This window comes from Microcaecilia unicolor, chromosome 8 (genome assembly GCF_901765095.1).
Source record: "Microcaecilia unicolor chromosome 8, aMicUni1.1, whole genome shotgun sequence".
In the NCBI taxonomy this organism is placed as follows: Eukaryota; Metazoa; Chordata; class Amphibia; order Gymnophiona; family Siphonopidae; genus Microcaecilia; species Microcaecilia unicolor.
Genome location: NC_044038.1, coordinates 54,991,801 through 55,007,996, shown reverse-complemented (window position 1 = coordinate 55,007,996; position 16,196 = coordinate 54,991,801). Strand labels below are relative to the sequence as shown.

Genomic DNA, 16,196 nt, shown 5'->3' with positions numbered 1-16,196 from the left:
TGCTTTGTGTACGGCGCTGGAGTTTGCAGCTGAGGGGATTTTCTTCTTGTTTAGGCTCCTTATATAGGCCGCCCATACCGTGGAGGTCCGTCGTGTAAAGATGGTCAGAACCTAGCTGGTCATGCAGTGTTTTACATAGGTTTTTCTCTATAGTGCCACTACTGTTTATCATTTCTATAACGCTCCAAGGCATACACAGCGCTGTCAACATACAAAATGACAGTCCCTGTTCAGTGCGATTACAACGTTGGCAAAATAGCAAGGGGAACCTCTTTCCAATAAAGGAGGCAGAGCTCATGTCTCTAATTTCCCAACCGGAATATTTGGGATATCTTTTCAATCTGTGCGGTTTCAAACACGGGTTGATTTAAGGCATGTGTAGCAGGGCAACCTTATGGGAAAAAAACAAAGGAATATATATATATAGTTTCTATCTGTATTTTTATTTTTCCTAGTGTTATAAAGCTCTGCAGGTGGCCATTTTTGTTGTAGTCTTATCATGCTCCCCTTCTGCACAGCGGTATAGGTATAACAACTTTATTTTTTTCCTCTCCCCTATTTTCTCCCCTCTCCCTCCTTTTTATCCACTTTCTGGTGGGGTGACATTTTTCTGGCATGAGAAGTTCTTGATGCAGTTTCCAACTTCAGTATATAATTTTTCATATGACTTTTGTCCAATGCTGGGCCATGGCCAGACAGTGACATTGAGAATGAGTGCTCAGCTGGTACTTACCTACTACTACTACTGCTATTTATCTGGTTCTGCGCCAGCTCTTCTGAATTAGCCAAGTCGGTCCAAACAGGTAGGGCTTCGAGTCTCCTTTTTTTTGGCTGATCACATTCTTACAATCCAAGCTGATTGAGATTCTAAGAGCATAGGTGTTGTCACTCTAGCCCAATCTGTAGGATCACCAAGTGTGGCGTTCGGTCTCCAGCAATTCTCACTTCTGCTCCCAGAATATCCACTAAATTTCTCGTTTAGTTTTAGGAGGTGAGCACTGTTGTTCTGCAGCGTTTTCCAGTTTCTTCTCTGGGAATTCTGATTTGTATGGAAGTTATTTGCTACAGGTCACCTAAAGTTTAGGGGCTGGTTTCAGGCAATTTCAGCAGTTATACCACTTATAGCATTCTAGTATTGGTCTGCTTTTATGGGTCTTCCTGCTGTCAGATATTTCTCATTTACTTCTCCTGCTCTGGGCAATGCAAGGGTGCAAGTACAGCCGCTGCTTCTTGTAGGTGCTTGCTTGGCGTCATTTCAAGGGAGGCGAGTCTACCCTTTGAATTGCTGCATATTGCAGATTGTGAGTAGAGTAAGCATATCAGATTGGTCAAGAGTCTCTTTCCAGTGCTTGCTTCAAACTTGTGGCCGTCAGAGAGGTTCTCTACAGGCATCCGGACCTTTGAGCAATTTCTTGCCCTCGGGCACTCCAGTACCAAGGTCGTTCCTCCATTTTCTATTCGATTTTAGATCTCATGCCGGTCGCTCAAGACCTTTAGTTGCCCTATTTCAAAGGGGAACTTTGCGGCTTCTCATTGTCGCAGTGAGGTCACGTGATTTTCTGACTTCTCCCCTTTCTTTCAGAAGTCTGCTTCTACATTTCTATTTGTCCTGCACATGTTTGTTTCCTTCGTTTACCAAAGTCATGGTAGTGTAGAGGCGGCTCTCAACCAGGGGCGTAGCCACGGGCGGGCCTAGACCGGCCCATGCCCACCCATTTTCCCTCCAGGCCCGCCCAGACAACATGCTCATACCGAAGGGAGAGGCGGTCTGCATCAGCGCCTTCCACTGTCAGACGAGATGATCCTCTTCTCCAGCACCCAGCCTTTAAAAAAAAAAAAAACAAAATCAGCGAAGCGCCTCGCGTCGGCTCTGCACTGCTGTACAGGAAAAATTGCCTCGTCACTTCGTTGGCCTTTCCTTCACTCTGTCCCGCCCTCTGATGTAACTTCCTTTTTCGGCGAGGGTGGGACACAGTGAAGGAAAGGCCGACGACGTGACGAGGCGCTTCACCGATTTTTTTTTTTTTTTTTAAGGCTGGGTGCTGGAAAAAAGGTTGTGTAGCTGCCCAAGATGTGGAGCAATTAGGAAGAGAGAGAACGAGTTTGGAAAAACAAGTTAGGGAGTTTCAAGCAAATTGTTCAGATCTGGAAGAAGAGAGATATGAGGCTGTGGCAAAAGTGCGAGACAGCATGCAACTGGTGGAAGAAGCAAACTTACAAAAAGATCAAGTGAGATAATGTCATTTATTCATAAAAGCTGAATACTGAGGGGCCTTTTTAGTAAGTTTAGTCCTCACTTTGGTATTAACACAGAATTAACATGCTTTACAGTCTGTATGTTAACACTGATTCAGTCCGGTTTTTATATTTTAATACTGACTTCCTTGTTGAAATTTAAATAATTTGATTAATATTAAAAAATATAGTTCATATCAGCTTTAAACATTGGCACAGCTTGGTTTAATGCAAAAATCTGTTAACTTTTCACCTTCATGATTATATTAACTGTACCTCCCTGTTTGAGTATTGGCACACTAATATGCATCCAACTAATTAACTATAGGGATTTTTGACACAACCAGAGTCAGTATTAATTTATAATTACTATAGACTCCAGAACATATGAAAATTATTTCACTTTTATTAACAATAAATATCAATCATCAATACAAACATACATACACTATAATATCTCCCTCAAACATTCACACGCTCCTGCCATCCATCCATATGCTTTATACCCAAAGTGTACAAATTACAAATTACCTCCCACGAGGATAATACAGCTGGTCATAAATCAATACAGTATACGTGTACCAATCGAAGATTGGTTACCCAATAGATTCATCATGAATACTGGTACAATATATCTTTGAAAAACCTATATATAGTCTGTGTTCATTGTTCTTAACGTAGCTGAAACAGTTTTGTAAATGTACACCGTATACATGAGTTGTGGAACTGTTCCTCCAACAAAAACTCTTCGGAGTTTTTTCTGAGCGAGTCTTTTTATTTTATTTTTTAAAAAAAGTTTTCCTGTATTTTTTCTTAGTTTTGTTCCACGTAAGTTTCCTTTCGTTGTCGTGAGCGGACATTTTGGCCGCCCGTACGGGTTTTTTTTTTCAGTTTTTGGTGCCTATCGCAAATTTTGATTTCGCCAACGCGATCTTTCCGCCCAAGTCCTCGAAGCCTATCAGCGGCTTCAAGAAGTGCACGCAGTGCAGCCGGACAATCTCGCTCACTGATAGGCACGTTTCGTGTCTTCAGTGTCTGGGGGCTGGTCATCGCCCCGACGCCTGCACTTTGTGTCTTCAACTGAAGAAGAGGACCCAGGCGGTGAGATTAGCTCAGTGCAACCACACCAGTGATCTCTCAATATGGGCATAGCCCGCAAGATCTGAGCATGGGGCACCCCCTTGGTAGATCTTTTTGCCATTCAGATCAACCAGTGTCCCTCAGTTCTTTTCCAGGCTTCAGGCCCATGACAGACTAGCGTAGGATACCTTCCTTTGGGGGCAGGGTCTTCTGTATGTGTGTCTTCCCATTCTTCTAGTGGGAAAGACTTTGTTGAAACTTGAGCAAGACCATGGAACCACGATTCTGATCGTGCTGTACTGGCCATGCCAGATATGGTTCCCTCTTCTGGAGTTAACCTCTGAAGAACATGGAGAATGGAGTGTTTTCTGACCCTTATCACGCAGACGGAGGGATCTCTTCTACATCCCAACCTCCAGTCTATGGCTCTCACAGCTTGGATGTTGAGATCCTAGAATTCATTTCCTTGGTTCTTTGAGGGTGTCTCCCGGGTCCTACTGGCTTCCAGAAAAGATTCCACTAAGAGGTGTTACGGTGCTACTCTTCTTTTTAAATGGTGGTTTGCTGTCTGTTGTGAGAGCAAGGCTCTAGATCCCCTTGCTTGCCCTACACAGACCCTGCTTGAATACCTTCTACACCTATCAGTCTGGTCTCAAGACCAACTCTGTAAGGGTTCACCTTAATGCAATTGGTGCTTATCAACATGTAGAAGGTAAGTCCATCTCTGGACAGCCTCTAGTTTGCTTCATGAGAGGTTTGCTTTTGGCAAAGGCCCCTGTCAAACATCCACCGGTGTCATGGTTTATCAGTGTTGTTCTCACCCAGCTGATGAAAGCTCCTTTCAAGCCACTGAATTCCTGCCATCTGAAGTACTTGACATAGAAGTCATTTTCTTGGTGATTACTTCAGCTCATAGAGTCGGTGAGCTTCAGGCCTTAGTAGTGGATGCACCTTATACAAAGTATCATCACAACAGAATAGTCCTCCACACGCACCCTAAGTTCCTGCCGAAAGTGCTGTTGGAGTTTATTTATTTTACATTTGTACCCCGCTCTTTCCCACATACAGCAGGTTCAGTGCGGCTTACATAGTAAAAGAAAGCATCTTACATGGTAGAGAATAAAGCAAAACAAGGAAATGTAGGAAGAGTATTATAAACTGTGATGATCATAACTACTGATAGAAGGAAGTGGACCAGTGACTCCAGGGAGACGGGATACTGATGTACAAAGTACCACTTTATTCACAGACTCAACACAGTACCTGCCTCAGGAGTCTTAAATGATTCTGGTACTAGGAATCAATCTGGAGGTTAGGAAATAGATCAGTCTGAAGATTAAATGGTCTTTAGAAAGACCCTTGGAGATTTGATATGTCTCTCTGTAGTCTATTAGCAAACGGAACAGCGTGTAGACTGCTGGTCATGTGAAAAGAATATGAACTGAGAAAAAGAAAAACACAGTGGCAACAGCACCCAGGAATATATGAGTTAGAATAGGGAAGGTAGACATGGATAGGTGAAAGGAAAGGAGATTGGGAGCAAAATGGTAAAGGATGGAGGGGAGAGATAAGGGATTGAGTATAAGGGGATTAGTGAATAAGGTCAAATGTGTCATTGGGTTCCATCTGAACCTGTCAATTGTCTTACCAACATTCTTTCCCTGACCTCATGTCTATCCTGGTGAAAGCAGCTTGCACACCTTGGATTGCAAGAGAGCATTGGCCTACTTGAAGCGGACTAGGCCCCACAGACAGTCCGCCCAACTTTTGATCCCAACAGGATGGGGGTCGCCATCGGGGAAATGCAGAATCACTAACTGGTTGCACTTCTTTCACTTATGCCCAGGCTGGGCTGACCCTGGAGGGTCATGTCATGGCTCACAATGTCAAGAGCCATGGATGCATCAGTAGCCCACGTAGTCAGCCTCTGAAGAAATTTGTAAGGCTGCAACGTGGTCTTCAGTCCACACATCCACATCTCATTACTGCCTTAAGAGGGATAACAGACGCGATAGTTGGCAAACAGAATGCTGTAGCAGACAAACCGAGCAGAGTACTCCAACCTCACGCATGGTCTCTCAGCACCTTTGTAAGTTATCAAATATTCCAGCGGTGGGGGGACCCCAGTGATGGACCTCAAAACAACAAGCTTCCTCACTTTTCCTGAAACTATGCTCCCAGTCCTAAAGCCCCAGATGCCTTCTTGCTCCACTGGGAAACAGACCACCTATGCGTTTTCCCCCCACTACCTCATAGGGAAAACTCTCATCAAACTGTGTCGAGACCAGGGTGCCGTGGTTCTAAATTTTCCTCTGGCCAAGTCAAATCTGGTTCCCTCTTCTAGAGCTATCATCCAGGGAACCATTGAAATTAGAGCTTTTTCCAACCCTAATAACACAGAACAAAGGGTCCCTCCTTCATCCAGACCCTCGCTGTATAGCCATCTTGTAGGTGATGGTTTGGTACCTGATGACATAGATTTGCATTCCTTAAACCTTCTGACAGTTTCTAGGATACTCCTAACCTCTAGGAAATTACACAAAAATGTTACCGTTTAAAGTGGAAAAGATTTTTCTCTCTGGTGTGCAGTTAGAGCATGCGATCCTACTACTAGTTCTTTGCCTATCCTTATGGGGTAACCGCCACCTTTTGGATTAACATGTTAAGAACAGCCATACTGGGTAAGACTAATGGTCCATCTAGCCCAGTATCCTGCTCCCAACAGTGGCCCATCCAGGTCACAAGTGTATGGCCTCAAAACTGAGTACATTTGTGTCATCGGTGCTTTCATTCTAAGGTTAAGCCATTTTCAGTTTGTCCCTTAATAGTTAGATTCATAGGTTTGTTTCATATCATACCAAACCTCCTATCAAGCCACTTCTGGTGGTGTGGGATCTCGATTAACATGCTAACTTTTCTCATGAAACCTCGTTCTGTTCTCAAAAGTTCCTCTCATATAAGATAATGTTCTTAACTCTTCTGCCAGAAGTCGGCAAGCTTCAAGATCTTGTGGCAGATCCACCTTACACCAGGTTCTGTGATGACAGGGATGTACTTTGAGCCCACCCCAAATTCCTAAAGTGGTATTGGAGTTCATCTCAACCTGTCCATTGGTACTACCTGTTTTCTTCTCTAAACCACACTGTAATCTTGAAGCAGCACTGCATATCTTTAGACTTCAAGCATGCTCTAGCATACTACCTACAACATACAAAACCTTGTAGGAAATCCTCCCAGCTTTTTGTGTCCTTTGACCCTAACAGATTGGTGATCCATCACCTTATACAATCTCAACTTGGCTGACTGTATCTCCTACACATATACTCAGGCTGGGCTGGGTCACTGCTCACAATAAGAGCTGTGGCGGTGGCTTCAGTAGCCCATTTCCACTCTGCCTCCATTGAACACTTTTTCAAGATGGCTACATGATATTCTATCCAAACCTTCACTGCTCACTACTGTCTGGAGCGTTATTCTAGGCGGGATAGCTGGTTTGGATAAGCAGTCCTGCAGATTCTTTTTACTAAAGTCAACTCCACCTTTGAGCCTTTTTTCTACCATCCTCTTATCTGCTTAGTTGCAAAATTTGTTAGCCTGGTAGCTAGTAAATCCCATATGTTAAGAATATTATGTCTGCTTGTCCTCGGAGAAAGATAAGTTGCTTACCTGTAGCAGGTATTCTCAGAGAACAGCAGGCATATATTCACATCCCTCTTGCCCTCCCCCTTGGAGTTGTTGTCTTAGCTTCAGTACTGTACTGCTGGTCCCACACTTGAGTATCAGGCAGGAAGGCACCCACATATGTACAGTAGGGGCACTGCCTCAAAGATTTAAAGCGATAGTTCACTTGGCAGTGTCCACACTGAGCTCTGTGGATTATATCACCCACATGTGAGAATGTGTGCTGTTCTCTGAATACCTGTTTATAGGTAAGTAACTGCTTTGGGGGAGAAGGGGGTCCGCTGGATCTGCCAGATTGAGTGGTAGTTAACCACCAATGCGAGCTGCTTTGACTGGCAGCTTGTCTGGACAGGATGGCTCAGGTTGCTGGTCCCTGCTGCAGTCCTCTTGGTCCATAACCACCTGGAGACCTTGAGCAGTCATGGTACTGCTGGTGGAATTCCTTCCCTTACCTAGTACAGGGGAAGGCAGTCTGCATGATGGCAGACAGTTTAATGGTAGTGACCTATATCTACAAGCAGGCCAGCACCAGAAGTTAAGTGGTGGCCCTGGAGGCAGCAGCTGTTTGCTACTGGGCAGTGGAGAATCTGCTGGCCCTGACGACAGTCCCCTTAACCAGCAAAGATGACATTCAGGCAGACTTCCTGAGTTGTCCCATGCTAGATCCAGAAGAGTGGGAGCTGGGGCAGGCTGCCAGTCTTCTCCTACTGACTTGTGGCCTTGAGCAGCAATACTAAGATGGAGTGCTTCAGTTGCCAGAAGAATCAGCTTCCCAGGGGATAGATGCCCTGGTTCAGCAGTGGCCCAGGGAGGAGCCATCCTATGTCTTCAGCCCTTCCTCTGATAGGTTGAGTACTGTGCAGGATAGTACATCATCCCTTTATGGTGTTTCCAGATTTTTTGCTTTCCCTTGAAAAGAGCACATTCCTGATCCCCCCCCCCCCCCCCCCCCCCCCGCCCTTTCAGGTTCCTACAGTAACTGACAAGAGTTGGTGCTGAATTTGTTTAAGGTTGTTAGCAGCCTCTGTTTCCAAGGTAAAGCCTGGGCCTTTCCCTTGATGCTCATGGGGACGTGGCTTGCTTTTTGAAGGGATTGCTCACTTGTGTCCTGTCCTTCCATCTCTTCCCTTATGGGATTTAAATTTAATGCTGAATGTTAACTCAAGTCCACCCTTTGAGCCTCTCAAACCAGCCTCCCTTAAGGTTCTCACTCTGAAGATGTTCTTCCTTGTGATGATTGTGTTGACTGGGAGGGTTTTGGAGCTTTCGACTGTCTAGTTGGAACTCTTTCTCTCCTTCTTGGAGGATTGTGTCCATCCAAACTGTTCATTTTCCCAAGGTCGTCCCCGCTTATGTGAATAAGGAGATACATTTGCCCTCCTTCATGGATAAGGGATTGGACTCTACTGCCAGGAGGCTTCCTAAGCAGATGTCCACAGAGGTCTACTTGGATATTTCCAGGAGACAAACTAATTTTGCACCTCAGGTTGTCATTTTGTTCTCTTCCATGGCCCTGGGAAGGGCCAGGTGCATCCAAGGCCTCCATTAAGCGTTGGATCAAGTTGGGTATTGAAGCTTGCATTTGCAGGAACAAGTGCCTCCCAGATTGAGCTCACTTGACTCAGGCAACCTCTTGGGTGGAGGCATGGGCAGAGACCATCAGCCGGGTGACAGTGTGGTCACTGCTCCCTTCGTTTGTAAAGTGTTACAGACTGGATGTGCTGGCCAGAGCCCATTCAGACTTTGGCAGAGCCTTCATTTAGGGGGGGCCTTGTCTTCCCCAGCCCAGTGAGTTCTGCATGGTTACATCCCAATAGTTCAGGACGGTACAGCCACGATGCTTAGGAAGGTGAAATTTAGTAGTCACACCTGTTGGTTTCCTTTCCTTTAGTCTGGCTGTATCTTTCTGAGACCCTCTTTCAGACTGCAGCTGACAGGATTTGTGAAGATGTCATTCTTTCCAGTGGTGGTTACACACAAAATGGAAAATTGTATTATAGTTAGTGGTGTGGGTGTAACTTCAGTACCTTCTGCCTTGGCAGGGGCATACTGGAGCTTTCCATCGAGCACAGCCCCTTTGTATCGGTGATGTCACTGGGAAAGAATTTTTGTACCGTTGTCTGCTGATAGTATGCATGTGGAACTCATGAATATTCAGGAGTATTCTGAAAATCTGTTTTCAGCCCTCCAGGACTGAACTTGTGCCCCCATCTTAGAGCCTGCTAACAAACCAAAAAGCAGTCCTTTTGCTGTGCTATACTGTTAGCAGGGATCACTTTCTCTGCATTTCACATTCAGGAAATTGCAGCCCCTTCCTGAAACATCCTAGAAGAGCTGGATCCTTCAGATGCAACTTCCAGTAAATGTCTCCTGTTGTCCCCCCTTCTCCCCCACTGCTAACTCCCGGCTCCGTTCCTTCTATCTCGCTGCTCCCTATGCCTGGAATAGACTCCCTGAGCCAGTACGTCAGGCTCAGTCTCTGGCTGTCTTCAAGTCTAGGCTTAAAGCCCACCTCTTTGCTACTGCTTTCGACTCCTAACCATGACTCTCTTACTCAACACCCTCACTTATCACCCCTACCACTGCAATTTCCCCACCCCTAGCTGTCGTCTGTCCAATTTAGATTGTAAGCTCTGTTGAGCAGGGACTGACTTTTCATGTTAATTTGTACAGTGCTGCGTAAGTCTAGTAGCGCTATAGAAATGTTTAGTAGTAGTAGTAATTACACAGCTATAGATCTAACTTGTCATGCCATTTTAATTGCTTAAGGGAGAGGTTCAAGCCAGAATGCACTTCACACCTCTCCCACTGTACCAGTACCAGAACTGTTGTTTAAGTGGTATAGGCAAGTTGTATCTGTGGTTTGTATCTAGAAAGTTAAAGCTGTTGCCTATTTTTTGAGCACATTACCACCTAACCCTATTCTTATATAGATATAGGTCCAACATGTACAATTGTGTTTTTTTATGCCTTTTTAATTGTGGTCTTCCTGTATACCACTGAAATTGGTTGCCAGTGTTGGGTAACACTGTGGCTGTTTAAGAACTCTGGTATAGGGAAGAAAAAGGATTCTTGGGGGGGAGTGACGTTTCAAGATGGCGGACGCTACTCGATAGCGTTCATCGAAGATCTCTGAACCTACCTTTCAGCTTAAGAAAAGTTTCCACTTGTTCCGATGCCGCACACTAAGCGGAAGGGGGTGGTAAAAAGCCTACCATCGGCGGCTGGAGCTGCCCAAACAGTTCAGACCCTCGATGGTTTCACTACGAGCACTCCACAGGAAAAGGCGCAGAGGAGCCCTGCTGTGGAAGCGGTTGGAGGAGTAACACCTCCCCTAGGGGTGGATACTACACTTTCCTTGCCAGATCTCAACCCACCCCCGTGTCCTGCAAGCTTCAGAGGTGAGGCAGAGTTCTCGGAGGTGCCCGAGGTAGGCGTGGAGGAATTCTCGCTCGATGGTGCCTCACCCGGAAGGATTGGAGAAGATTTACAACAGGGGCTAGAACCCCCCACGGAGGTAACCCTGGGAACCATTTGGGTAATGCTACAAGCTTTGAATAATACAGTTACAAAAACAGCTTTAGATACTGCTTCCTTGGTGACAAAAATTGACTCGTTGAATGATTCTATGGAAAAAATTAGACAAGACACATCCAATCGAAAAACGTATTTCCAGCAAGAAATTACCACTTTGAAAAACACTGAGAGCCTAATTAAAGATAAACTTATCCTTCATAATAAACTAGATCAGCTTGAAAATTTCAACAGGCGTCTCAATTTGAGGATACTAAATTTTCCAAAAACACTCGAACTGAGTGCTCTTGAACTTTTCAAAAAGTATTTGATATTCTAAAGTACTCCTCTGATCTTATACCCCCGATAAACAAAATTTATTATCTACCAATTCCGCAAAAAAAGAGAGAGGAGGAAGAGAGAAAATCAGCAAATCAAGTCCCATCCGGTTTACAAGATTTGACTGCTTTTTTGGAACAATCTACTACTGAAATTAAAATTCGTTCCACTTTGATGGTGTCCTTAGTCCTTGAGCAAGACGTAAACTCAGTTATGAAGTTGTATTTCAAAAATGCAGTAAAAGAATTCCTCGGAGCCCGAATTTGGATTTATCTAGATGTTACAAGAACAGTTCAAGAAAAACATAGGAAATTTCTTGCATTGAGACAAGATGTTAAGTCATTAGGAGCTAGCTTTTTATTGGCATTCCCATGTAAATGCATGGTTAAATATTTGGATAATATATTTTTTATGAGCCGGATCAGCTAAAAAGCTTTATCGAATTGAAGAGAATTGCCAAATGATTCCTAGGGCTAGAGTTGATATATTTTTGAAATAACCCTTGGAAGGTCCAGGCCATGTTTCCTAATTTCACTTAATATGTTTGTTCTCAACTTAATTATCCTCCCCCCAGCTTAAATTTGTGGTCTAAGAAAAGAGAGGATTGTTATCTTACCTTAGAATATTTTCTTTGTTAAATTCTGTTATCTCTGTGTTTCTATTGCAAGATAAGTCTTGTATTATGCATGAAATATTATAAATAAAATATTTAAAAAAAAAAAAAAAACCTCTGGTATAGTTTACCATTTAGACCTCACTTGCGCACGGCTGTTTTCTTTATTTTTAAAAGTTTACATTTATCCATTTAGTTCTTAGTGTGCCCACTAGTAAGTAAAGTAAATGTGCGTGTTAATTTTTATTTGAATCCTGCTAGACCAGTCCAGGGCCTGCCCTAGAAGACTATAGCAGAAGGAGATATTTTGGGGCTTTTTTCTTTCTCTTGTCTCTTGCTGTGAATATAGTTAATGAACATTAGAGGATTGATTATAAGTGCAGCACTAGTCAAATGAGGATTTCTTTTGTATGCATCGAGTTGAATGTAATTCTGTAGTAGCATATTAGAGAATTCCATTGTGCACTACTACTACTAATAGCATTTATATAGCGCTACCAGACGTACGAAGCACTGAACATTTGACAGAGAGTCCCTGCTCAAAGAGCTTACAATCTAGGTAAAACAGACAAGACATTACAGGCAAGGGAATTACAGGGTAAAGAAGAATAGGGGAGGAGGAGGGCAAATGAGTAGCGGCTAGGAGCCAAAGGCAGCAGTGAAAAGGTGAGCCTTTAGCATAGATTTAAAAACAGGTAGTGATGGAGCTAGACGTATGGGCTCAGGAAGACAGTTCCAGGCATAAGGTGCAACAAGATAAAAGGAACAAAGTCTGGAGTTAGCGGTGAAGGAGAAGGGGGGATGACGAGAGACGTGCTCAGAGAGCGGCGTTCACGGGGAGGAATGTAGGGAGAAATGAGAGAGGAGAGGTAACAAGGGGTCATAGAGTGGATGCATTTAAAGGTCAGTAAGAGAAGTTTGAACTGTATACGGAAGCGGACAGGGAGCCAGTGAAGAGACTTGAGAAGTGGGCTAGTGTGGGCATAGCGATTCTGGCAGAAAATAAGTCGAGCTGCAGAATTCTGGACAGATTGGAGAGGAGAAAGATGATTGAGCGGAAGACCAGTGAGAAGTAAATTGCAGTAGTCCAAGCGAGAAGTAACAAGGGTGTGAATATGGGTTTTGGTGGCGTGTTCAGAAAGGAAGGGGCGAATTTTACTAATGTTGAAGATAAAGAAGCGACAGGGTTTGGCGATTTGTTGAATATGAGTAGAGAAGGAGAGAGAAGTCGAAGATGACTCCAAGGTTACGAGCCGAGGGGACAGGGAGGATATGAGAGCCATTAACAGAGATAGAGAATGGGGGAAGAGGGGAGGAGGGTTTAGTGGGAAAAATGAGGTACAGTTTTAGCCATGTTTAATTTGAGCCTTTATCCCAGTGAAGTCACTGGAATAGTTCAGTATCTCTGCCTCCATCTGCTGGTGGGGAACTCAATGCACTTGTCTGAACTGGTCTAGCAGAGCTCAAGGAAAGGAAAATCAACAGGTATGACTAAAGTTTGGCGTTCTGCTGGCATGTTACATGCTTATGTCCTTTGTGTAAATCTCTTCTGAATGATCCTGGTTTGTTTCCTGATTACTGGATGTATGTAAAGTTTAGACTCGAGATCAAGACTTTAAAAATCACCTTTATTTCAGAGAGGGATTTAATAAGACTTGGTATAGTGGCAAAATAAATTTTTTTTTTTTTTCCTTCTTAAATTACTGATTTTACCTTTTCTGGCACCACTGAACCTTCAGTTTACAGAATGACACGGGGGCAGAGTTCGTCCCTGCAGGCCCAGTCTCCATCCCCATGAGTCTGTCCTCATTTGCAGATGCCTCGAACAATTATGATTTTATATTTATTTTTATTAAAATATAAAAAGGAACAATATGCTGTGTAACTATTGTGTATAAATTACAAATAGAAAACAGCAAGCAGCTATAATAACCCTCCTCACCAGCACCCTCTACCCTTCCAACACCAATATCATCTGATTTCTACTACCCCAAGGAATCCTAATCCACCCTGTTAAAATGTCCAGGGGTACAAAATACAACCTGTTCTGTATGCCCTAGAGGGGAGAAATATGCCCTATGAAGCACTGTTATGATTATTTATCCACAGGTTAAACAAGCAACAATCTCAGGATTCAGTCTAGCTCTCCTGTCTTCCACAGTCCTTGCTGCAATAGAAGATGTCTTCTTAGAAGATGTGCTGGTAGCAGGATGTACAGGATCCCCCATGCAAATTTTGCTACATGTGGCCAGCATATTTGCTTGTTTTTCCAAAAAATCAAAATATCATTGTCTGCATCACTCAAACATAAATAACAGATCAGTTCATTAACAGGCTTTAAAGTAGAAAATGACACGGGGACAAAGTTTGTCCCATCCCTGCTGTTAATGCAGGTCCCTGTGTAATTCTCTACTTAAGATGGTATTAGTATTTAGAACAGCACTTGAGTGACCCATTATATTGGAACCACTAAAGATAATTTCTGATGTGTGGAGTGAATTAAAATATTGCAGAGCAATTCATAGAAGCACTTTTTTTTTTTCTTGGTTTAATGAGCGGCTCCTCCCATCTTCCTGGGGAAAACTTCATTTAGTTTCTAGTTGATATGTGGGTATGCCTACAATAGTTTGGTTGCTGTAAGTTCACTGGTTCAGGAGGATACCGAGTACAAGCAATATGTATATAACACTGCTGGTTAGAAACGTGAAAATGCCAACAGTCCTGACATATCTCCTATGGCAGAAAATGGTGGAGGTATAGATAAAAATGTTTTTACAGTATCAAGCAAAATAATACTTCAGTCATAGGTTTGATCCTAGCAGCTGCATGCAAAGCCTGTTCTCAAATTAACCCCGACTTTTGCCTCAAGTTAAAAGGCTCTGGGTTAATGCCCCATTCTGAACTGTATGCTGACAGTCTTGAGTGGAGAATAGAGCTCTTCATTTCTAAGACATTTGTTCATTTTAAACAAACTGAAAAAAATTTTGTTTTCTCATCCTAGGAGCTTTCTTCAGCTGGGTGCTGGCTTGAGTGTCGGCTTAAGCGGTCTGGCTGCTGGCTTTGCCATTGGCATTGTGGGAGATGCAGGAGTGCGAGGAACAGCACAACAGCCTCGATTATTTGTGGGAATGATTCTCATCCTGATTTTTGCTGAAGTCTTGGGTCTTTATGGTCTCATTGTGGCCCTGATCCTTTCTACAAAGTAAAAAAAAATGAAAGAAAAAAATCAAACCACAGAGTATATGAAAATACTACACAAAGAAACCAGAAGAGCCAGAATGGTTTTATTTCCACAATGTGTACAGTTGTCTCAGTTGGGTAGTTGATCTTGTAAATGCGCAATGTATGTTAGTGAATCGTCTGTCCTGTGTGCATACTTGGATATGTAATTGGATGGGCTACCATAAGCCCATTTCCAGGCATGGGGCAGGCTCCCCTCCCCAACATACAGGCTTTCCTCTAATGCATTATTGTCAAATACTCTGTATAAATATAAAATAGAATTGTAATCTTTTCACTGGACATTATTATTTATAAAGATAACTTTTGACATGGTTCATACATTGAAATGAAGCATAACATCCTCCCCTGACCCCCTTTCCAAGTTCCATGCTACATATATATCTTTATCTAGCTATAGATTACTATGGGGTTTAATTGTTATGTGCGCAGCATTCCTTGGATGTAACAATTTGATTCTTAAAGATTGCTGTAGTGTCCTTTATATTGGAGTATGAATTCTGGTTTTTTTTGTGTGTTTTTAATAAGAAAAACAAATCTGAGATACCTGTCCATATCACTAATAGTGAGAAGAAAAATAAAAACTTTAAGTGTAAGATGGTGCTCCAGATCTTGGGGTTCCAGTCGTACAATATTTCCAAATAAAACTTCCTCCATGCCTGGAGAAGGTAATTTTTGTGGTTTGTTTACATTTTGCTTTGACCTGCAGTAACTTGCAGTATATGATGCTTATTTAGCTGGCAGTCGCATTTCCTAACACTCCTAGTGCTAAAATATAGTAGCACTATTTGCAGGGGTGCATAAGAAAGTTGCACTATTCATTCTCATCGTATGTACTGTAGAATGACAGTGTAGATGTAGTACATCTAACTGCACGTTCTATGCAGGTTATAAAAGTGCATAGCTACCAAAGTTGCTGCATCATGCACTGCCTGAATTCTCAAAGGGAAACTTTAACATGCAGGTCTGGAAATGACTTCCCAAAGTACCCTGGGCCTGCAAGTTGCCTGTGGGTATCAAACTTTTTCCCTTTCCTGCAAGTATATCAAGCCTCTGGAAATAAAAGAATGAGTTGACTTGGGAAGAAAAAAAAAAGTACCTTGTACTTAGTGCATAGGACAGTCATCTGATCAACCTTAAATAGAGAGAGAAATCCAGGAAACAGCTTAAAGGTACTAGAACTGTTTTAATAAGTGACATGGTAACATCGTTTCATGGCTTAAAATCACTGGTGGTTGAAAGTTGGGGAATTTCCCATGTTTTTAAGATTTGTTTTTCCCAGCACCCTTGGCCCTTGAGTAATGCAACATGATTGCTCCAAAATGTGACATGTTTGCTGGAAGTAGCTGCTTGGTCACTAGAGCAACACTTGTAAGAATAATATATAAATTCTTTAATATTAGTAGCTATAACCTTGCTTAAATTGGATCAGCTGCAGTACGTGCACTAGCTAGAAAGTACTGTGGTGCCGTTAACTACTTGCAGTAGACTTGTG

At 43.0% G+C, this 16,196-nt stretch overlaps 1 protein-coding gene across 1 annotated transcript in view; it reads left to right on the top strand.

Annotated features, from left to right (window-relative positions):
• The window catches only part of ATP6V0C (ATPase H+ transporting V0 subunit c), a 68,962-nt gene extending 53,589 nt beyond the window's left edge, over positions 1 to 15,373 (top strand). The window contains exon 3 of the mRNA XM_030212578.1: positions 14,463 to 15,373. Coding sequence (XP_030068438.1) covers positions 14,463 to 14,667 — 205 coding nt within the window. The 3' untranslated portion in view covers positions 14,668 to 15,373. The remainder of the gene's footprint in view (positions 1 to 14,462) is intronic.
• Positions 15,374 to 16,196: the final 823 nt, after the last annotated feature.